Genomic DNA, 25550 nt, shown 5'->3' with positions numbered 1-25550 from the left:
TCCATCATTTCTAGTCTCCTCGTGGGCCCCTTCCACTTTGGCCAACTGCTAAATTGTTGACAGACCACAGGGTTTGATCTGAGGCCCACTCTTTCTCAATTACCTTTCTCTGGTTTCATCTAGAGTCACAGCTTTAATTATCTGTACACTGATGACTGCAGTAGCTAAGTGAATACTCAATACTTCCATTTGGATTTTTAAGAATCATCTCAAATATACCATATCCATCAAAAATATAAATTCCCTCTGGAAATACACTGATCACCACCCCCACCCAACCCCCCACCTTAACTTGCTCATCACAAAAATTGAAGCAAACAATCTACACAGCATTCAAGTCCAAAACAGACTCAGCCTAATTCTTTCAGCTCCCTTATGCCCCAAACCAATCTGTCTTAAAGATCTACTCGCTATACTCTTTAAATATTTTCCAAATCTGTCTACTTCTCCAAATCTATACTTGCTCCTATGAGCTAGCATCAGTTTCATCTTTGGCTTGGACTATTGCAACAGGTTTCTCCTTCAATAAGACACTAATTTTAGTGCTTACCATGGCACATAAAACCTTACAAATTTGTCTGCTGCCTGTCTCTTCTACCTCATCAGTTGCTGCTATCTTGTTCACTGCTCTTCAACCATATTTAAGCTTGGAGCATTTACATCAGTGCCTTGAACACACAAAGGTTGTTCCCTCTCACAGCACATTGCTGATGTACTCTTCCCTGATGGAATGCTCTTTATAGATTAGCATGTCTGGACCCTTCTTTTTCAAGTCTCAGTTCAACTATTCACCAGAATTTAACAATTCAACAAAAGGACTGCCTTGATCACCCAATTTAAAGTGACAATCCTATGACCAATTGCGGTCACTCTCCATTACCTTTTTATTTTAATAACATCACTAACTGAAAATACTTCATTCATTTGTTTGTTCACTATCTCTATTACCATACTAAAACATAGGTTCCACAAAAGTGAGAACCCCCTATCCCTGGATTGGGATGATCTCCTGGAGGAGGGAAAGGCTACCCACTCCAGTATTCTGGCCTGGAGAGTTCCATGGACTGTAATCCATGGGGACACAAAGAGGTGGACATGACTGAGCGACTCTCACTTTCACTGAGTCCCCCAACAGAGATATAACAGGTCCTCAGTAAAATGTGGATGAATAAATAATATTTCAATAACTCCTTTTAGTTCAGTTTATCTTGAAATACATGGGGAAACAGTGGAAACAATGGCTGACTTTATTTTCTTGGGCTCCAAAATCACGGCAGATAGTAACTGCAGCCATGAAATTAAAAGACGCTTACTCCTTAGAAGGAAAGTTATGACCAACCTAGACGGCATATTTAAAAAGAGACATTACTTTGCCAACAAAGGTCTGTCTAGTCAAGGTTATGATTTTTCCAGTAGTCACGTGTAGATGTGAGAGTTGGACTACAAAGAAAGCTGAGCACAGAAGAATGAATGCTTTTGAATTGTGGTGTTGGAGAGAAGACTCTTCAGAGTCCCTTGGACTGCAAGGAGATCCAACCAATCCATCCTAAAGGAAATCAGTCCTGAATATTCATTGGAAGGACTGATGCTGAAGCTGAAACTTCAATACTTTGGCCACCCGATGCAAAGAACGGACTCATTTGAAAAGACCCTGATGCTGGGAAAGATTGAAGGCAGGAGGAGAAGGGGATGACAGAGGATGAGACGGCTGGATGGCATCACCGACTCAATGGACATAAGTTTGAGTAAGCTCCGGGAGTTGGCGATGCACAGGGAGGCCTGGTGTGCTGCAGTTCATGGGGTCACAAAGAGTCGGACACGACTGAGCAATTGAACTGAACTGATCTTGAAATAGATCTAAAATATAAAATAGGGGAGGTGGGAGGGGGGATCGGGATGGGGAATACATGTAAATCCATGGCTGATTCATGTCAATGTATGACAAAACCCACTACAATACTGTAAAGTAATTAGCCTCCAACTAATTAAAAAAAAAAAAAAATTGAAAAAAAAAATAAATAAAATATAAAATAGTTGAGCTCATCAGTTCATTAATTCATCTATTTTGTGCGTGCACTGTCCTAAGGACTAACAGACACAGATAAAGAACAGTTCCTACCTTCAAGTTAGGTGGGAAGATAGGCATAAAGTCAATTAACTGCGCTGTAGTGTGACAAGTAGTATAACAGGATGTAAAGCAAAATGTGGGCACAAAGCAGATACTTATCAACACTGTGACATGTAAGAGACCTTTATGGAAGAGATGATATTTAAATTAGCTATGAAGCAGTAGGGAGATGAGAGAGTAACAAGTGAATAGCAGCATGTGTCAGTGAGGGGGGAAATACACTTAAAGGTACAAAGAGTTACAAAGCAACAAATCACCTGTACTTGTGGTACACTGTTCAGCTGTCTTCTTAGAATTTTATTCATTGTAATCCTGTACTCGATTCACATCTTCCTCTTAACTGGTTTATTTTCCATTTTGCTAGAGCTTACTGCATGGTATATCAACAGCTTGCAAGCTATAGAGAAGCAGGAACCTGACTAGTGAAATGGTTAGCTGAATTTCTTTAACTACCCCGGTATCTACTCTGTGGTCCTCCCTGCTTTTTATATTTGTCAACTGTGGACCTGAAAGATCTCAGGATCTATAGTTTTCATTATAGCATTTGACAGAAGTAAGCAACTATCAAAAAAAGATGTGTTAATTATATTTTGGATAAAAGAGGCACACAAATGTTTTAAAAATATTTTCAACAACAAACACAATAAAGAAAAGTGCACAGATGAAAAAGGGTTACTATTGAATTTAGGGATTTAGAATGACTCTTTTCCAGAAAATAGTGATGAGTTAAGATTCTCTGCATGGTGTTCAGGTAATAGAAATTTATGGTCACTCATTCAGCCTTGATAGTCCAAGAAGGAAAATTAATAACTAGAAGACAACAAAGGAAAAGGAAACTCAGGGAAAGGATACTGAGATGCTTGACCTGGGGAAAGAGAAAATAGTGCTAATTAAGGTGACATTTCTCTGGTACTCTTTCCAAAGACACAAAATCTCATTCTAACCATAAGAAAAGGGTATAGTCTCAGCTTTAGTCTGAAGGCCTGAAAACCAGGAAAGTCAATGATGTAAGACTCAGATGCTAATGTCATCCAGAAACATCCTCACAGACACAATCAGAAATAATGTCTAACCAAAAAGCTGGACACCCCATGGTCCAGTCAAGTTTTCACATAATTATCATACTATTCCTTGGGGTTCTGGCTAAATTAGACTGGTTCTAGGCTAGTTTTGATTTCCCAGGATATGCATAGATGGTTGAAGCCTGGCAGAAGGCTTCAGGTCTCACTGATGGTTGTAGTCCACAGAATAATATTATATTTTCATTGACTGGAACTCGGCTGGTACCCAGTGCAGTAGGTGAAGGGCCTAGCGATCTGAGCACTGAATAAGTAAGGTGTGGGAATGAAGGTTGGGATATGGACTTTTGCCAAAAGGGTTACGGGGGTTGGTATATAAAATATATCCAAAACACAAAAGCAAAGACCTTGTAATAAAGACTCGGAATATAGTAGGGATGAAGGAAGAAAGTGGTCAGTTCTCTATATACATGGATGTTTTAGTTAACAAAATAAATGATTTCTAAAACATCCTAAACTGGAGTTTATACCTGTAATTGTTGTAAGCTCATAAAAATAATTTTGACTCTCTTTAACAATATAGGGCTTCCCTAGTGGTTCAGAGAGTAAAATATCTGCCTGCAATGTAGAAGACCTGGGTTTGATCCCTGTGCTAGGAAGATCCCCTGGAGAAAGGAATGGCTACCCACTCCAGTATTCTTGCCTGCAGAATTCCATGGACAGAGGAGCCTGGAGGGCTATAATCCATGGGGTCACAAAGAATCAGACACAACTGAGCAACTAACACTTCACTTTTTTTAAACAATATACTGAATGACCCAAGATTAAATACACTTGGTAGGGTACAAAATGCTTTAAAAAAAAAACTTGCTCATTTAAAAAGTTTAAATTGAACTTTTCCCAATTTTAATCTGAAGGTAAATGATAAATGTCAGATTTCCACATTGAGATATGATAGAATTATTTGTGGCAGAACAGTGCTCCAGCCAAGAAAAAAGAAAGCTAGATTAAAATTTAAAAATCATGTTTAAGACAGCAGAAGACTGCTGCTGCAACAGTGACTTGAGCAGCTAGAATTCTGAAGAGGGTTTAGCTGGAGACACGTGACTTTAAGATTGGAAGTCGTTTTTTCTAAGTTTTAAAGGGTCGAGGAATGGGCAAGAGGCTGAGCAATCAGGCTGTGACTACAGAGAGGACGCTGGTTGGAGAACAGAGAAGTCATCTAAGCCTCTGGCATTTATGCAGGGCTGAAGTGACAAAATTAGAGATTTGAGAGTTGTTTCCATCTCATATCATTTGCTAAATCCCAAACCTGTACAGGGCTCGAAGTTAAAAAGCTAAGCCCTAAGCCGTGTGAAAAGAACACTGGCATTTCCAACAGTCTTAAAATGCTGAGGAGACAAACACCAGCCTAGAGGATTCTCCAGGAGTAGGTGCCTAGTGAATACTCAGCTCTCAGTTCAGGAGACCTCACCAAAAGCACAGGGGTAAACTGCAGGTAGACCAAGATGTACCAAAACTCACCCAGCCTTCAAGGATATTCTAAAGAACGTCAGATACTGATAGAAATGAACTAATAGGAAATATTTTATGAAGTAGAAAAGGCACAACTGGTTAAGTGATAACCTTAAGCAAGCAAGAAAAGAGGTCCACTAGTGTGAAACAGAGAAGCTGTCTGCAAACAGAAATATGTAAGGAAGATATAAAGTAGAAAAGGCAGCGTATATGGGTGCCACACACAGGTAGGTTGGTCAATGATTTGGTGGGGACAAGCAGAAATTTCTCTTTCTATTGGTGAGAAGAGGTTGGATAGTTGAGGAGAAAGGAAGAAGATAAAGGAGTCGTCCAGAGGGGGAGAGTGAGTGGACTAGCAAAAGGCAAGAAAGTTATCAGGCAACACCATGGGTCTACTTGAAGACAACTCTCATGAACAGTTCAGTCATCAAATGTGTGTGATAGACTCTTGCCATATAAAGCTTTGAAGGGATAGAACAGGCAGAAAGTTAAATTTATAAAACTTAAGTTTTGTTAGGTGAGCAGGACAAAGGAAGAAGGTCAGGACAACTGAGGTTATCTTACATGCAAGTAGGAGATAATTATGGTGACCCAAGGAATCTAAGCTAGATAGAGAGAGGACATGAAGGGGTTAAAGGAAAGGCAAAGAGGTGATAAGATCAATATAATCAGGTGCCAGTAAAGTTGAAAATTTGCTAGAGTTTTAGAGTGAGCTCGAAAGATAGTAAGTGGACACTTGAAATTGAGACTGATAATGACCAAGAATAAGGTATGATCATAGGGTGGATAGCAGAACAGGTAAAGAGCATCTGGAAGATTGGAGGAGAGAGATTCAGAGAGATGAGATAGCTATTGAGAGAATCATCCACATAGATATTTAAATCACCAAGAATTGTGACAGAAGTAAGCTAAAGAAAGAGACAGTAAAATAGATTCTAAAATCTTTAAGAGATGAAGGAAGCTATATGGGAGTGTATACATGACTGCAACAGGAGTGTGTAATGGGTGGTATAATCTGATGCATGGGTCTCAAAGCTAGAGCTGTTTAGAGAGAAAAAAGGAACAATGATCTAAAAGCACTAGTTGAACAAGCCTGCAAGGCCAGTGGCCCAACTGCTGGGGGAGGGAATATTCACACTTGAGAGAACTGCAGTGGAAGCTGCATCCTCAGGGTGGTGATCAGGTTTCAGTTGGAGCAGGAAGGTGTAAGTAATGTTCAGAAAGGAATACCCTAATAATTTGATTCATTTATCCATGTTTACTAAAAGCCACTGAATTAGGCACTGGGAATAAAACAGTAATAAAGACATAATCTCAGCCCTCCCAAAACTGTGACTCAAGTAAGAAGTCTCATATAAAAGCGATTACTTTAAAGAATTGAACTAAATTTTTATAAAAAGCTAACAGTTTTATTAAGAAATGAGGATGCATATATTTGAAGAATGATATAACAAAATATGTGATTACCTTAATATAGCTAATCATTGTGGTATTAATTATAAGCTAAAAACTAATTTGAATTAAGAATAAGTGGGGGAAAGTCATTTTTTAATGTAAAGAAAGAGGGGAAAATGGTAGACATAGCTTTTTACAGATACATGCAGTTACCTGAGACAAAGCAGCATCTCGTTCTTCAATCACTGCGTTCATTTCTTCTGCAGTTATTCTCTTTTTACATTCCTTGGTCTTGTAGATTCTATCCACAATTATAGCTCCATTCTTCTGAATAGCTACCCCTGTGTCTGCGTTGTTTATTCTGTTCAGTAATTCCTGTAATGTCTACCAACACCATTATATGTTAGTCAGACATGAAGTTTTAATATATTTTATTTAATATAGGGTTTTAATTAATAGGCACATGTGAATTGTAAATTGACTGAGTGAAGTTATTGAATTTTCATATTGCAGCAAAGATGTACATTATTAGTGTGTCAATTCTTCTTTTTCCCACATCTTAGTTCTTGAAACCCACTCAATTGAACTTAAGCCTCTAAGATATAAGACTGACATCAAGAAATCTCCTCGGAGAATGGCTTACCATGTCATTTTCTTCAGGGTTAATATTTTCTAGCCTAGAAAAAAGGGACACAGAAAGCCTGATCAGTAGCATTTCCTTAGTGCAGCAAAATGAGTTCGCTTTTTAAATCTTTAGAACCTCAAGTAATTTCATTCGACTAGTCTTTAGAGTCAACCATGACACTGAACATATTAAAGTGCCACCTGCTCGACTCCATCTTTCAATAATGCTCCATATCTTCTGCACTGACTTCAGACTGTTAAGTTATTAATGTTTACTGCTATATATGACTACAAGGATCAATTGTTCATATGTGCTTAGATGAAGAAAGTTCCCCAGTGATAGAAGCACTCATTCTCATCATTATATTTATTTCTGGACTTTCAATTCTTAGCAGAAACTGTATTTCCTCTCCTTTTTGGACATCATCACAAATAAAACAAGGCAAGTATTTTTACTACAGAGTTTAACAATGTTCCCTCAAAAAGCAACAACAAAGAATTACCACTAAATTTGACCTGACAATCTCCTGTTGCTACCTATTTGGTAAAACAAATATACTGTGTAGAAACGCTGACCAAAACTGGGCCACATTTTTAGATGTCTAATATTATTTTCTCTTCTGCATAACATAGAATTATTCAAATTAAGGGCAAAAAAGGTAAACTGGTTTCCATCATAAATGCATTTTTGTCTTACAAGAGTCATAGTGCTGGGGGAGGATGGGATGGGAGGTAGAGAGGGAAGCTCAAGAGGGAGGGGACATATGTATACCTATGTATACATATGTATACCATGTTGACGTATGGCAGAAAGTAACACAGTATTGTAAAAGCAATTATCTTCCAATTAAAAATAAATTTTAAAAAATGAAAAAAAAGAGTTGCTGCTCACTGAAATGTTTGCTGATGTTGGTAAATTGAAGAAATGCAGTAAAGAAAGAAGCTCTAAATCACATATTTAGAAAATGTCTGTAATATAACTTAGGCGATAATTAAATTTGGTAGATTAAATGAAGCTATTATGGATACCAGTGAAATGACTTAGATTTTAGAAATGATTTCAATTATTTAAAAACTGTACTAGGGAATTCCCTGGTGGTCTAGTGATTAGGGCTCTGTGCTTCCACTGAAAGGGGCATGGGTTCAATCCCTGGTCGGGGAACTAAGATCAGTCATGATGTGCAGTGCAACCAAAAAAAAAAAAAGGCAAAATAAAAATTGGGCTAAAAATTTTAGATATCCAAATTTTTGTTTTGATTTTTTCCCCCTCTATTTCTTTGCTCCTATGATTTAACATTTACCACACACACACACACACACACACACACAAAAAGGATACTAGGAAAAAATAAAAGATACTTAATAAATTTATTACAAAATTGTTCCAAATTCCACAGTTCAAACTACTACATTAATAGAGAGGAAGTAAAGATTTTAGAACACTGCATTTTCACAGGAAAAAATATGAACGTATGTAAAAAAAACTATTTCTACCCATATTTAAATAGTGTAAGTTAACAAGTAGGTGAAGCAATTTTGAATTACATATATTTAATGTATTATATCTCAAACTGCTAATGTCCCCTTGGATTCACATTCCAATAAGGGTAAATATGTACTCTAATCTTTTATCTTTTCCTCCCCAAATCAATCCAAAGTTTTCAAATATTCTGCTTCATAGAAGCTTAGTTTATAAGAACTATGAAGATAATCACTTCTTTTACTCAATTAAAAAATACAGTGGAAAAGTATAAGATAAAATTCTTACACTTGTTTAAAATCATATAAAAATATTTGAAAAACATGAGCAGCTTTAACCATGAGTTACTGGCTGGCTAAATATGATTTTTAAGAAAGCCATAGTTGGTGAGAAATATTTACCTTAATGTTGTTCTCTACAGATGAAATCAAAGTAAGAGCTGATTAACAACAGTTTCCAAAGATGATTAAATTTTTATAAATTTAACAATTTATTAAACTTGATCATTTAAAATGGGAAAAGACACACGGAAATTAAGCCTTTAGATTTACAGATTACTGGAAACAAAAAAACTTATTTCTCAGTATTATGCATCTCCCTTTTTTTTTTTGTTTCAAAGAATTACATATGGACGAAAAGAAAAAGGCAGTAGAGACAGGTTAACTAATTCATATGTTCCAAATAATCAACACAATAAAAAGTGCATGGAATTCCTATATAGTATCTGTACATTTTTTTCAGGCACTGCAAAATGAAGAGTTATTTACCTTAAGGAAAATCAAATTAAGAGTTTAAAGGATTTAAATTAACAGTTTTCAACAGGAAATGGTTAAGATAACTGTATTTAGTCTAATATTAAATTCCCTGCTAACAACTAAAATTTAAGAAAAAATATTAAAATCGAATTTTCTTAGCAGATGTTATATACTAGATCCTCAGTATATGAATGCAGAATTCTGATTATAAATAACTTGTGTGGTTGTCTTTCAAAGTACATGATATACAGTGATTTATCACTTTCTGATAAATGAATCTGAATCATGTTTTAGTGAGTGAGTATGTCAGGTCTGAAATACAAGGCATGAGTGAGTGAGCCAAGTCAGCCACTTAGCATGTGCATCTCAATTTTGCTTTATTACGACCTTTTAAAATTGATATAAGTATAAAGATAAATGGTCACTAAGAGAAAAATAAAACATGAAAAGAAAAACTTAAAAACTCTCGTACAAAACAACAATGAGGCATCACCTAATACCTGTTAGAATGGCTGTTATGAAAAGGACAAAACAGTATATTTGACACATTTTTCTGAGGTGGATCATTCAATATCTACTTAAAGATTAAAAATCAACAAAAGTGGCTTGCAGAAGATTAAATATAGTTCTACGGTAAGTACATACTATACTGTATCACTAATGAAAACAAAAATTAGACAAACAACTTACCTTTAAAAAACTGAAGCAATTTAAAACAGTTATATAAGACATTCAACTTTCTATGTAAAATGACTTTTTAAGCTTAAGGTTTACTAGCAGCGTGTACAACATATAAGTTTTATTTGCTTAATAAAGACAAAATAATAGTTGTCATATGAAATAGAGCTGACAAATTATACATTATATATCAATAGAAAGTTTACAGTTAAACAAAAGAACCTCAACCTTTCATAAACTTTAAATTATTCCTATAACAGTCTAATTAGACAGTCATGATAATCAGTAAGAATATTGCTGAAGTAAATGTCCATGGGCTCAAGTTTCAATTGATTTCCTATACCATGCAAATTCTGACTGACAACCTTGCACTCTAAGTGAAAAGACTCATGCACGAAATGTCACATTTCTTGATTTATTCCTAAATCAGTCAATATAACATCTTTTCCTTCTGAACCTAGAGTCATTTACCTTGTTCAATGGGAAGAAGCAAAACTTTGACCCCAAATGATAAAAATAATTAATGATCAGCTTATCAGAAAATCCTGAAGTGTTTGTTTTTTTCTCGAAGTCTCATTTTTTACACAGTGCCACCTTTAATACAGTATAAAAAAAAATACACCAATAAAAACAGACTGAAAAAAAGATATCATGATCTCAAAAGCCGGAATGTTCATATGCACGCATGTCTATATTGGCATGCTACAAAAGTCATTTTACCTTGAATCCTTTTTATTTTTTCCTAGTTTTGGATAGAAGCAAAAGAGACGAAAAGGCATTAAAAATTCAGGGAGTAAGGGAAAGCAGAGAAGTGACAGAATAATAAGACAAGACAAACATTATACAGAAAGAAGCAAAGTAGATCAGAAGTAAAAAAAAAAAACGCTAAGAGAAAAGAGAAGGAAGGAATTTCCAGATAACAGGAAGCAAGAAATGAGGAATTAAAAAAGAAATGTTGGAGAAGGAAATGGCAACCCACTCCAGTATTCTTGCCTAGGAAATTCCATGGACAGAGGAAGCCTGGCATGCTACAGTCCATGGGGTCACAAAGAGTCAGACACAACTGAGCAACCGAACACACATGCTATCACGAGACCAAAGGAGAGAGAAAGTTCAAATTGAGAATAACTATTATATCCCATTGATATGGGATAAAATGATATGGGATACTTTGCTCTGTAAAGTAGAGCACTATCTCTCAAACCAAGGAAAAAGGTCGTTGTTTAGAGAAAAAAAGATGCAAAACCCTTTTTAAAAAAGAGAGAGATGCAAAATAATTCATATATTTTCTTCTTATACACAATGCTTCTAAATATGCCTTTCAGTCAAGCAAAGCTCAGTTATAAATTGGTTCCATCTTAACAAAGATTTAGTCTGAAATGCACTATTGACGGTCAGAGTTCATAGACCTCAGCTAACTAGAAAGGAGCCTCTACAGCGCCATATAAAACTGTATTGACATGCTCTTTGTTGCTACTGTTGTTCTTGCTTCTTATGCATTTGTCCTGATCCCCTTACCTGAAACCCTAGACTGTAATAAAGTAGCAGCTGTCTATAAACTTTTCCTAGGAACTAAAAATTCTTCATTATCACTTGAAATTATTTTAAATATTTATGTAATTATTTACTTGATGCTGATCTTAACTGAGACCATAATGCCGTGTTCCCAGCAACTAGCAGTGTTGACACTGACACTTAGCACATATTCAATTAAGTATTTATTGAATGGACTAATTAACTAAAAGAGAAGGCTTAGGATAGGACTGTTTTCCTTTTCTCCCTTCCCCATTCTTCCCTCAATATGAACTCTACCTAGAACAAAATGAAAAAGGCTATACCTCAAAGAAGCCTAATTTTCATGTATTGCAATAAAAACTATAACAAAACATATACACAAATGAAAATAGACAATGGAGGCTAAAAAATTTAAAGAAGGTTCAATTTAGATCCATCTTTTAAAGAGAGAATGAACTGACTATCTCCTTGTCCATAAAGCAAGTCATATTTCCAAGGAAAAAAAAAAAGAGATAGAATGAACAAAACTAAGAGACCAATTTAAGAGGAATTCTGAGGAAGAAGTTTTGGTTTGGATATGTGAGAGAGCGGTTATGCCACTGATTGGTACAGGGAATTAAGGAGAATCAGGTTTTAAAAATAAATTAATAATTCCATTTTTGGATATGATAAGTTTGAGTTACCCGAATAGATCTGAGGTAGCTACAACATGTGACTTACTATGACTCCTTAGGCAGGTAGTCAATCACTCTTAAGTTTGCTCACCTATAAAGCTTGAATATCACCTACCTCAATGAGTCGTGACACTACATAAAAAATTGATTTGTAATCTTTTCAAGGCAAATTTCATTTCAAAAAACACTCAAATCTATTTATAAGCAAAATTCATGATTAAAATTGGTGATCTCCTGGAGTAGGAAATGGCAACCCACTCCAGTATTCTTGCCTGGAAAATTCCACAAACAGAGGAGCCTGGTGGGCTACAGTCCATGGGGTCACAGAGTTGGACATGATGGAGCACATATAGCAGAGCACATATGTGTATGTATAACAGGTTCATTTTGCTGTACACCTAAAACTAACACAACATTGTAAATCAACAATGCACAAATAAAAGTGATTAAAAAAATGGATAATCAATCTACATAAAAGATTTATGGTCATAAATTATATGTGAAGTGTAGTACTGTGAACGGTTGATAAGTTGAAGCTAATAATACTTGCAAACCCCTAAAGAACAATTCTAAAGATATTAATAATAAAAAAATAAATAAATAAAGATATTAATAGCTGCACTATTGAAATAAGAAAAAAGGTATCTATTTGAAGAGTATGTTTAAACACATTCGGCCCCAACAACTGTTGGGGAATACTTTGCAGAATCAGTCTGCTTTTGTAGATAAAAACAAACTGATTCTGCAAGGTATATGAAAAGGCAAATGCACCAGAATAGTCAAAATAGTTCTATAATAAAAGAGCAAAGTTTAGAAGGGTGACATCTGATTTCAAGCTTTAGCAATCAAGAGTGTGTGGTACTGGCAATGACAGTGACAGACTCACAGATCAACGGAACAGAAAAGAAAGTCCTGAAATTAACCCCCGTGAATACAGCCAATTGGTTTTTTGGCAAAGGTGCAAACGAAATTAGTGGAGAAATGATACCCTTTTCACAAATGGTGCTGGAATAAATAAATGTCCAGATGTAAAAGTAAAACTGTATGTACCATGTACCACCTTACACAAAAATCAATTAAAAATGAATTATAGAACTACATGTAAAACATGAAATTTATAAATTCTAGAAGAAAACACAGGAGAAAAATTGGTGTGACCTAACATGTGGCACTGAGTTTGAGATTCAATTCCAAAAGTACAAAACATAAAAGAAAAACAAATAAATTGGATTTTATAAAAATTTAAAACTTGTATTCTGCTAAACATATTGTTGAGAGACCAAAAATACCAAACTTGAACTGCAAGAAAATATTTGAAAATCACCTATCTGATAAAGGACCCACATATAGAATGCATAAAGAACACTTAAAATTAACAAAAGAAAATAATCCAACTTCAGAAACTGGTCAAATATCTGAACAGACACTTTACTGAAGAAGATACACAGCTGGTTTACCTGCTCAATATCATCTTTATTAGAGAATGGCTAAATGCCTAAAATAGGAAACTTAACCAAACAAAAAGGACAATTACAAATGCTGGCAAGGATGGTGAGCAATGAGAATTCTGAGTCACTGCTGGGTGGGCACATCCCTTTTATAAAACATTTTACATGTTTTATAGTGCCAGAAAGTAAGAAAATGTTTAAAAACCAAAAGGATGAGAACAAGCCAAAGGCATACAGGAATCACCTGAAAGAGTTTCCAATGGTCAAAACTGGAACACTCCAAGAAACAAAATAACACAGAATTTGATTATAACTCAAAGTATTAATTAAATGAATATCAATGAGTCCATACTGACATAACTAAGCACATAAATGAGGGATAAAAATCTCCTGTATTGAAGAATCACAAATAATTTATATAGATATTCTCCACTAAGAAAGGTAGAACTCAATGAACCAGGACTTCCCTGGTGGCTCAGCAGTTAAGAATCTGCCTTCCTATGCAGGGCTGGATCTCTGGTCAGGGAACTAAGACCCCACATGCTGCAGGGCAACTAAGCCCATGCACCACACCTAGAGAAGCCTGCGTGCCGCAGCGAAGACCCAGTACAACCAAAAAAACTTAACCTCCTAGCCCACACTCTCCAGCCCACCATTGAGTATAGGCTGCATTTTAGCAATCTGCTTCAAAGAGCAGAGTATAAAAGAGGAATGTGGGTAACTTTACAATGAAGAAACATGGCAAGCACTACCTTGATTGGGAGACCAAAATTAACATCCCTGGCTGAAAGTCATGTTGACAGAATATAATCTTGAAATGATGTGATAAAAATGGCATTTCACTTCTGTCTGTACTATTTGTGCCATAAGACCAATACATCAAGTCTAACCATGAGAAAGACTTCAGAAAAACTGACATTGAGAAACATTCTATAAAATACCTGACCAGTACTCCAAAAAACTGTCACATCATCAAAAACAAGGAAAGTGAGAAAATGTCACAGACCAGAGTAGGCAATGGAGACACAGTAACTAAATGCCTATGGAATCCTGGATAGGATCATGGAAAATAAAAAGGACATTAGAGAAAAGTAGTGAAATCTGAATAAAGTATGACCTATAGTAAATAGTCGTATAACAATGCTGATTTCTCTCCTGTGACATGTATATCATAGTAATACAAAATGGTAGCAATAAAAGAAACTGGGAGAGCGTTATATAAACTTTGTATTATCCTCACAACCTTTCTGTAAATCTGAAAGTATTCTAAAATGAAAAGTTTATTCTAAAAAAAGTCCAAGTAAAGACAGTGGAGTGAAATCTGAACACAAATCCATCTACCCCATCACATACCACTTGAACAGAAGATAAAAATTAATCAAACTGTAGAGGAAGCAGGACACCATGTAGTAATTTTTTAAAGTAAGGACAAGGTGGAGGGTGGATTTTGAACAGGTTCAAGTAACTTCTCTTTTTACACATGAAAATAGGTATTCAGAAAAGACAGTGACCTCACCAAATCTTAGGAATTTTTCACTAATACCACACAGAAATAACCTTAAGAGACCAATGAGTTGAGTAGACAGCCCAAAGAAAAGTTAAGAAAATCTTTCTGTATTACTAAGAATCTTTACAGATGAAGCAAAAATCATCAGGGCTGGCCATTTTGTTTGCGTGTTTTTTTGTTTTGTTTTGTTTTTTTACTACACTGGTATAACAAATAAAAGCCCAAAAGTACTACTCCATGGAATCAGGATATTCACAAGAAGAGACAGAGTAGCCCCTCAGTGCAGTGCAAGACACCAAACAAAACTCCACAAGCAGAGGACAGAATCTCAAACAAAATGGGTATCCAACCCCAAAGAGGTCTTCCCAACCTCTGCTACTACCCCCACTGACCTAGGGCAATGTAGAAAGGTGGCCCAGAAGCAATACCCAGCCAAGAGTCAGAGGGGAAGGCAAACAGGTGTCAAATAATATGAAATATTTATCAAGGAAAATTCCTTTGCACCATATCAGAACAGATAAAAGTTCTTGACGATTTAAGTATGAGCAAGATAAAAGAGAAATGGCAAGTCAACTATGAATTCACCACAAACACACGACAAAGTATGCAGATGAGATATAGATCACAATATAGAAGATAACACTGACCAAGCGAAAGAAGGAGGTTGACCTATTAATGGTTGGCATTCTAGAAAAGCATAAGAACATGAATTCAATAAAACAAATTTCAAAGAGAAGATGCCAAAACAAAAGAGCAGATGAAGAGGAAAACTGAAAACTAAAGGACAGATCTGAAACTTGTATAATTTTAAAAAGAAAGAAAAGAAAGCTTGAGGAAACATTGAGAATAAATAAACAGACAAATATTTAATAAATGAAGTAGAAAGAACAGGCGTTGGGATTGTAAAACTGGAAGTACTAACATATAGGAAAGGCTTGAGACTGTCACAATGAATGCACAGATAAAAAACAGGAATTAAAATAATTATTGTATTGATAATAGATGAGGACCAAAGTGCCTATAATAATAACCAAATGCTTTAAAACAGAAAACCAAAAAAATAAAAAAATCTAAAATTTCCCTGAAATAAAGGAAGAATCAAATAGTCTTTAGAAAGGCATGCTGTGATTCTAAAAATATTATTACCTAATAATCAACACAAACATCCTGATTAAGTTGTTCTACTTCAAGAATAAAGGAAAATCCTTCTGGTACCCAGGCAGGAAAAAATAAACTACCTTTAAGTGAGGAAAAAAGGAATATGATTGACACTAGACTTCTTTTCAGACAAATTTGATGTCAGAAAAGTCAGTAACAGTTTTTACAATGTTTAGGATGAAAAATACTTGAGCCAAGAATTTTATTCATAACCACTTTGAATATAAGGATAATAAACAGCCAGTCTGGAGCATATTAAAGTTTAGAATAAAGTATTTATAAACCCTTCCTTAAAAGACTATTTGAAAATGAAATTTGGCTACCCAGGAATTTCCCACAATAAAGAACTCAGGTGTAAAAATGCCTGTATGATAAAAGTTCCAGCAATGATTCTTAACTCTTTAAACTATAAAATTAAGGTTAAACCCAGAGAAGCACTTTGGCTATTGTATCCAATGTAACTTTATAAAATTTCGGAAAGTAGAATTCATAAAGAAAAAGAAAAAAAGGAGTTTAAATTTATTATTTATTTCACAGCTGAGTCAAATAAAATTGTTTAAGTAAAACACTACATAAAAAATATTGATGGGATGGGGAATACGTGTAAATCTATGGCTGATTCATATCAATGTATGACAAAACCCACTGAAATGTTGTGAAGTAATTAGCCTCCAACTAATTAAAAAAATATATATATTGATGAGATTCTAACACCTTAATGTTTTTCAGTCTCTTTTCTTAAATTTAAAAGGATCTTTAGGGAATTAATATATCTTACTGAGAGAAAATGGGGCTTCTGTGGTGTCTCAAATGGTTAAGGATCTGCCTGCAATGCAGGAGACCTGGATTCGATCTCTGGGAGAAAACAGTGCCTCAGGTTCACAATTGTCTTCAGTTTCACAACTGATTATTACTCTTAAATTCAAGTAATATTTATACAGAACTGCTGCAAGTATTTTTCAATACTTATTAAATCATTTAGTCCTCATAACAACCAATATAAAAACAGCCACTACTTCCACATTTTGTAATTCCAGAAACTGAATAATTTGTCCATGGTTGTACAGCTAGGAAGCAAAAGAGTCAAAATTCCAAGACAGGTAACTGGGTGTGGAATCTATGTTCTTCACCTCAATAATATAATGCCTCTCATATAAAACAGAATGTAGAAAATGAACTAATTTTTATCAAATTAATTCTATTGGGCTTCCCTAGTGGCTCAGTGGTAAAGAATCTGCCTGTGATGCAGGAGACACAGGAGATGCAGGTTCAATCCCTGGGTCAGGAAGATCCTCTGAAGAAGGAAATGGTAAGCCACTCCAGTATTCTTGCCTGGAGAACTACACGGAGAGCAATCAGACGGGCTACAGTCCATAGGGCTGCAAAGAGTTGGATACAACTGATGCAACTTAAGCAACTTAGCACGTTGCAAGCATCTATTCAATCATCAACCATCTATCCTTCCAGACAGTAGTTTATATAAGCAAAGAAAAATGTTTGGAATAATGTTTCCCTATTGATAAAGATAGTTTTTTGGGAGTAGGCAGTGTAGAATTCAGCTAATATTTTTTCCTTTATTTTTATTTGTCAATGAATTGAATGTTTATAATAAGTCTATCTACTTTTTGAATGAGCCTTCAAAAAAAGCCTTTAGTATAAACAAAAACCAAATCATGCTATATAGTCACAACTTGAGCACTGCAATATTAATTATTTAATGCGTGCTGTCAAATAAATCACCACTTTTTTGGTACCTTTTTGGCTTTTTTTGCCCATACCATGTGGCTTGTGGGATCTTAGATCCCCACCCAGGGATCAAACATGTGCCTCCTGCAACGGAAGCATAGAGTCCTAACCACCAGACTGCTAGGGAACTTCCCACCACATTTTAATTAGTATTTGACTGTGATCCCTCAGAGAGTCTAGAACAACGCTGGGCAAAAGAAACATTCAATAAGTATATGGAGGGATCAACATAAAATACTAGATTATTGTAGTCTATCTATCTTGCAAGTAATACATTTCTAGATGCTCTAGGGCCTTTCTACCCAAAGGGGACTTCTTAGATTAGCATCATTTGCATGATCTGGGAGCTTGGCAAAAGGCAGAATCTCAGGCCCTGCTCCAGACCTATCTATCAAGAATCTGCATTTTAACAATATTCCCCCATGATTGGAGTGCACATTAAAATTGAAGTACTTCTTTCCAGTGCACTGTTTCTCTAAAAAAGTTAAAGTGTTAGTTGCTAGGTCGTGTCTGCGACCCTGTGGACTATGACCTGACAGGCTCCTCTGTCCATGGGATTCTCCAGGCAAGAATACTAGAATGGGTAGCCAATCCCTTCTCCAGGGGATCTTCCTGACCCAAGTTTCTCTAAGTGTGGTCCAGTATTTACTTATATCAGAATCACCTGGATTGCTGTTAAAAATGTAGATTCTCAGGCTCAACCCTATTTCAGTCATTAAGTTTAAGACTCACAACTAAAAGAAGTAAAAAGTACTGGAGACTATAAATGGGCACAGCAAGCAGAAAGCAGTAAAAGAACCCAGAGAGCTGAAATAAACCAAGAAGGAGATAATAAGAAGGAGAGGAAGAAAAGAGGAGTCACAGAAGAAAGCAGAGTAAGGACGTCAACAACAGCACTGTGAAGAAATAAAGTCACTTCACTGAGTGTTTCCCTTCCTTCCTCCCTCTCTGCCTTTCCTTTAGTGACTGAAAACTACTAGTATGACAAAAGTTCTAAAAAAAAAGACTGGGGATATCGAATTTACCACTGTAATTGTAACGTTTTTGAACATGTAAACATCACATAATTCACGCACTTTACATATGCTCCTGATGCCATATGTGGCTTTACAAGCATACGTACAATTTTAGAGACATTTCCATATCCTTGGCTCGTGCAATTGCTTCATCTCTCTCATCATTGGCTAACTGCAGTCGAGACATAATAGCTTCATCACGTTCTTTCTGTGCAAGATACACCTCTTCAACCAGAGCTACCAAAATACATAATTCAAAATTAATTTGAGAATACAAAAGAAAATGCATACTTTTAGCAAAAATAAAAATTTCTTTTATTCAACTGAATTAACGTCAATTAGTCACTTGAGAAAACATTTTAAAGCTACTGCAAAAGTGAGATACCATTTCATACCCATAAAATCAAAAATTAAAACATTAAATAATAAAAAATATTGAGCTTGTAAAATAACAGAAATCCTCAAATATATTGCAGATAGGCATATATATTTCTACAACCATCTGAAGAGCAATTTGGCAATGCTGAAGCTGTGCCTCGTTTATAACCTGGCTAATCTCCTCTTTGGTATGAAGCACATGAGAAATTCTTGCACATGAGCACAAGGAAAGAAGTATAAAAATGTTTAGGAGGCATGTATAAAAATGTTTATTTCAACATTATATAGTAACAAAAACTTACAAATAACCTAATGTAGAATAACTGGAGCAGGAATAAATTTCTATACATTAAAAGTGGAATACAATGCAGCATTTAAAATGAATTAACTATAGACAAATGGACAAATCTCAAAAATGAAAATCTGAAAAATACAGAAAGTTGCAAAATAAAGCAAATCTAACCATTGTGGATTGACACAATTAGTAAAAATATTAAAATGAACATGAAAATGATAAACACGAAGTTCAGGACAGTAGTTACCTCAGTACGATGATGAAAGAAGAGGAAAGAGGCGAATACATGGGGGCAGAGTTGTGCTAGTTTAGCATGGCACATCTCCAGAGGCACCATTTATATTGATTACAATACAAACGACTTCATTTAAATTTATGCAGCACTATCGAAGGAGCTTATATGTTATCTGAAATTGTCATTTCTCAAGCTGAATTTCTACTTGAAATCTTACATAACCTAAAATATCACTGTAGTTTTAGAAAGGGGCTCAAATACTTATATCACTGAAGCACATTTATTTATAGTGTCAAACCACAAAATAAACTTGGGAAAGACATTTGAAACATTGCTTTAGGTCACAGAATACTGAGCTTTGTACCAACATTTGTCATAGATTAATATACTTTTAATCAAGATAGTCACTTTTATATTACTTAAATTATAAGCAGTAAAAGAGAAACCCTGAGAAAAAAATCAACTATATCTTTTCCATAATAGAGTGTAAAATGGAACATGCAATGGTAAAACAAAAGGCACAACCATTTCTAAGAAGCTGAGCCTGAGGCAAGATAAATATTCAATAAATTAATTAATTCATCAAATATTTATATAGTTCCTGTGGCAGTCATCAATCCAGTTTTAAGTCATATGAATATAGTGGTCCTAGAAGTCCTTATCACCCTGCAGTACACATTCCATTACAAGAAAACAGACAGTAGTGAGAAAAACAGACCAAAAATTAGATAGGTAGGTATGGAGACATATTGTTTTAAAGGAAAACTCACAGAAAAGAGAGTGATTTGGTACATGTGAATTACAGCAGACTATTTCAGAAAGAGTGGTCAGGAAAGATCTTTTTAAATAAATGACATTTCAGTACATTCAGTACATAATAAGGAAAAGAAACAATTAAAATTGGGAAAAAACTTGAAGACTTTTTATCAGATATACTGATGGTAATAAGCACAAGAAAAGGTGTTCAACATGTTCAGTCATCAGAGAAATGTAAATTAAAACTATGAGATAGCCATCATAGACAGTTGACCCTTGAACAATATGGGAGTTAGAGGTACCCTCCCCCTAACTACTTAAGACAAAAATCTGTGTATAACTTTACAGTTGGTCCTCTGTATCCACACAGAACCACAGATCATGCAGTACAGTACTGCAGTGAGTATTTATTGGAAAAAAATTACATGTATAGGTGGTCTGTGGAGTTTAAATCGGTTTTGTTCAAGGGTCAACTTACAAACTTATTACGATGACTTATAGGAAAGATTGATATAAGATGTTGGCAAGGATGTAAAAAACAAAAAAGTGCCTGGACCACTTATACACTTCCTGTAGAATGTAAGATAGTATAATCACATTTTGTAGTTTCTTAAAAAAGTAAACATACATCTACCATAAGATTCAGCTACTCCACTCAAAAGTATTTATCCAAGAAAAATTAAAGATTATGTCCATGCAAAGACTTAAACACAAATATTCATGGCATCTTTATTTACAATAGTAAAAACTCAGAAACACCCCAGATTTCTAGTAACAGATGAATGGATAAGCAAACTACATAACAAATTGTGCTAGAACAATTGGATATCCACATACATAAAATCGAATGCTTTTAAACAACAGTTTAGATAAAGTTAAGAAATTCTTGCTATAAACCTAGCTTTTGGAAGACCTACTACTTTCCAGTACAATTTTCATATATTTTTAAAGTCTACATCATTACTGTTAAGTGCTTATTTGTGGCCATACTATTCTGCTTGTATGCATCAATTCATCACACTGTTTTGAAAAAACCTTTGCCTATAATGTAGTACACAATAGTGAGTTTTATTTTCCCCTATTAGTTGTATACAATCTCTAGTTAGTTGTATACAATCCCAGAAAGGATATAAACAGCTTAGAGAAAACAATATGATATATTATGAAGAATATGGGCTTTGATTCAGACCCAAGGTGTTATCACCATAAAGTTAGGCAACTTGTTTTTTTTTTTATATTTCTTAAATTATTTTAGTCACAGTTCAGGTGTATAAAATGAATAGAATACCATCATTTACGGTTATTAGGGAAAATTAAATGAGATGATATATAAAAGCTCTTGGTCATATAAAGTGGATTCTCAACAAACATTATTCCGATGTCACCATTACCATTCCATGCCACCATTACCATGCCATCATCACCTTCAACCCACAGTCTCACAATTTAGCTTCATTTCTAGACACATTAAAAATGTGATTTTGATTAATTTGGACCATTGCTATCTATAGTCACTTCAAAATTGCTTACCTTTTAGGCTTTTTCATTGATATGGAAAAAGTACAAATGGGAATTGAGTAAGATTTTACTCAGAACACATTCTATATTATACAGTATACTATAAAGACACGTTTGTACAAAATATGATATTCTATTTTTAAATTTTTACATTATAAAATACTTCTAATTTGTGGGTCAGATAAGATGAATAAAATGATGCCAAACAGTGACCTAGGTACCAATTAACATGAATGTGTTACTGCCCGTAATATTCTGGCATAGCAAAAGGTCAAAACACAATTTGTGTGCATGCGAAATCACTTTAGTCTTGTCCAACTCTTTGCCACCCTATGGACTGTAGCCCACCAGGCTCCACAGTCCATGGGATTCTCCAGCCAAGAATATTGGAGCGGGCTGCCATGCCCTCCTCCAGGGGATCTTCCTGATCCAAGGATTGAACCTCTTATGTCTCCTGCAGTGGCAGGCGAGTTCTTTACCACTTAGCTCCACCTGGAAAGTCCCAAAGCACTATTCACTAAATTTTTAATGCCAACAGGCTTCTATCACTTCTGTATACTGTGATGAGATCTTTATAAAGTGACATTTAATGTAAGCTGTGTTCTACTTTATATACAATAACACTTGATTGAAAAGGTAAGGCTGTGACTATTAAGGGCTTTTAATGTCTAGTTTGGAGAAGGAAATGGCAACCCACTCCAGTAAGCTTGCCTGGGAAATCCCATGGACAGAGGAGCCTGATGGATTACAGTTCAAGGGGTCATAAGAGTCAGACATGACTTAGTGACTAAATGACAACATGAAAACCCCAGAGTTCCCAAATATTAACTTTTATATTCAACATCTCCATAGACTTACTTAACATACTTGGTTGCCTTATGACCATCAAATTCTTTCATGCCCTCCTGTCTTTAGTTTGCTTCCTGATATTTACGGCTTGCCTCAGCAATTCCCAACTTACTGTTACATTAGAACATTATTTCAGTGGCTTAATTCTACTTTATTAAAATTTAATGAGGTAAATAGCATACTTACTTAATACATTATTGGGCTTCCCTTGTAGCTCAGCTGGTAGAGAATCTGCCTGCAATGCAGGAGACCTGGGTTCGATCCCTGGGTTGGGAAGATCCCCTGCAAGGGAAAGGCTACCCACTCCAATATTCTGGCCTGGAGAATTCCATGGACTGTATAGTCCATGAGGTTGCAAAGAGTCAGACACGACTGACTTTCACTATCAGTCACTACGAGTGACTTTCACTATCTCTATGCTTAAGGATAAATGCTTTACATCAAGAGTTTATTTGGTCCTATGTGATAAACAGAAAACGTTTTTTCCCTCTATAATGCTGTATCAATTCTAAATAAATAATGTGTGCATTTAAAGGAATATTCTAAGGTTAAAATTTAAAATACCATAAAACACACACACACACAACATCTGGTTATGCATTTTATACATGTTACGAAAAGTTTTCCAAAAGTAAAGTATTACAAAATGATAATTTCAACAACTATACTAGGTTATATGTGAAATTTGTTGATTATGAAAAACCTGATTCTTTTTCTAGAATTCAGTACTTTTAAAGAATCAATATGCAACTCTCAAACATTTTTAGTAAAGAAAACTTAATTGTAAACACAGAGCTTTTCCAAGGTAGATGACTATTACAAAGTTCACTAGAAAATCAATATAGCATTTTAGTTGGAATTTGCTCATTAAACACCCACAGCTCTAATGCAAATTATGATGGAATGAATAAAGCAAATACGTATGCTTCTTTCTTTTTATTAAATGTAAAATCTACTGTTAATTGCATCTCGTATGTCATACAAACTTTTCTCCTTAACTATTAAATAGAAGCTTTAACAAAAGTCATTAGAGATTCTCTTTCTTTGACTTGAATAAATTTCAATATTTGTTCAGTAAAGGTTCACAGCAGTTAAATTACATTAACAAATATTATTAGCTACTATGTAAGCCAACCAAGTAAAATACTTGTATTGTAGGTAAAACAAATCATTGGGTGTTTACAATAATATTTGGATATCTCCATTTTTAAACATGGTTATCAAATATCCTATAATTCTTAGTCAAATGAGAAAGATTCAGAGAGGATCACCCCAGTCCCCACCCCCAAATACTCAAATTTGTTTAGTAAGCTAATTGTTTTCTAATATGGGCAAATGTAAATATGAAGAAGCTGAACCATACTAAGTATGAGTTTATTGAGTCAAGACAGAGTACATATTTTCTTAGTAGAACCCAAGTCTATTGACAAGCCCACATTCTACACTCCTCAAACTACTTTTAAAATACAGTAGAAGTAAGACGGTTTATTGGAAAACATTCTAGTTTAAACATCAAATCATAATTCTCTAAATAACATAATTTGGAAGACAGACATTTCCCAGGAAAAAGAATCCATTAACATCCTCAAGGTAGTTATTTAAATAGAAAAGGCTGAACTGCAGAAAGGGAAGAAGAAATCATTAGGATTTGAATTTGAAAGATATAAAATAATCACTAATTCAAGTTCCAAAATTCTAAGCAATAAATATAGGTAATAGTTTGGTTAAACGTTACCAAATTTCATATTGTATGAATATTTTTTACTATTGCTTTACATGAGGTTAAATGAATTCCTTGCAGATAATATTTATGAAATCACAATATGTATACATTCTAGAACCACAAATATTACACTATGTCTTAACTTCCTTAAAATTTATAATTTCTCTTTCTTGGCATAAGTTGTTTATTGTAAATTAAACAGGTGGTAAATACCACACACCAGTAGGGAACTAACCAACATACTTCAAGTAGTTTGATGGTTCTGTTCTTGGCATTACATTGCTGAATTCAACTTATTTCTTCAGAACTTCTTTAATAAACCAGAATATTACTTTTCTAAAACTGGAATAAATGTTCAACATTTTACATGATTATTCTGTAAATAACCTTTTTTTGATTGAAAAATAATATACACTCACTGTAAAAATGTGGAGAAAGAAATATTTTGCATAGTTTTATAACTTTCAGGTATATTTAAGATAAATAGAACATGTTTTCATATTCTTTAGTATTCTTCAAAGGTATAAAATAGAATAGAATAGACTTTTATCATAGGGACATGACATATTTGACTGGACCAGGATTCTCCTAAAATAAGATTTTACACCATTTCCAATTATTCACTATATGAACAACACTGTAATGAACATCTTTCTACACAAATCTTTATGTATGTACATAGACAATGACTTAGGAAAATTCCTAGAAGTATGATTACTACATTAAAAATCAGCTTTTTAAGTTTTTTACTATGTTTTAAAATTTTCCTCTGTAAACTTGCTATAAATTTATACTTCCCAAGAGTATAGAAAATGCCAAAGAGTAATTAGAAAATTATACAAAATACTAAGTTTAAGGAGCAAAACTATAAAACAGCAACTTTCTGGCAAAACCTGTCATCATTACATACATGTATTTAGTACAAATAATGCAGACTATATAAAACACTTGGAGAAGGAAATGGCAACCCACTCCAGTATTCTTGCCTGGAGAATCCCATGGATGGAGGAGCCTGGTGGGCTACAGTCCACGGGGTCACAAAGAGTTGGACACAACTGAGCAACTTCACTTTCACTTTTATAAAACACTTCCTAAAAATGTGATCTTTACATTCAAACCTTCAATATATCTGATACTA

The 25550-nt window shown here is 34.6% G+C and overlaps 1 protein-coding gene across 1 annotated transcript in view; it reads right to left on the bottom strand.

Annotated features, from left to right (window-relative positions):
* The window catches only part of MIPOL1 (mirror-image polydactyly 1), a 259816-nt gene that overhangs the window by 176566 nt on the left and 57700 nt on the right, over positions 1–25550 (bottom strand). The window contains exons 7-9 of the mRNA XM_061159190.1: positions 18766–18895; positions 6701–6734; positions 6271–6441 (exon numbers count right to left, since the gene is read on the bottom strand). Coding sequence (XP_061015173.1) covers positions 6271–6441; positions 6701–6734; positions 18766–18895 — 335 coding nt within the window. The remainder of the gene's footprint in view (positions 1–6270; positions 6442–6700; positions 6735–18765; positions 18896–25550) is intronic.

This window comes from Dama dama, chromosome 13 (genome assembly GCF_033118175.1).
Source record: "Dama dama isolate Ldn47 chromosome 13, ASM3311817v1, whole genome shotgun sequence".
Classification (NCBI taxonomy): Eukaryota; Metazoa; Chordata; class Mammalia; order Artiodactyla; family Cervidae; genus Dama; species Dama dama.
This window is presented reverse-complemented; position numbering and strand designations above follow the sequence as displayed.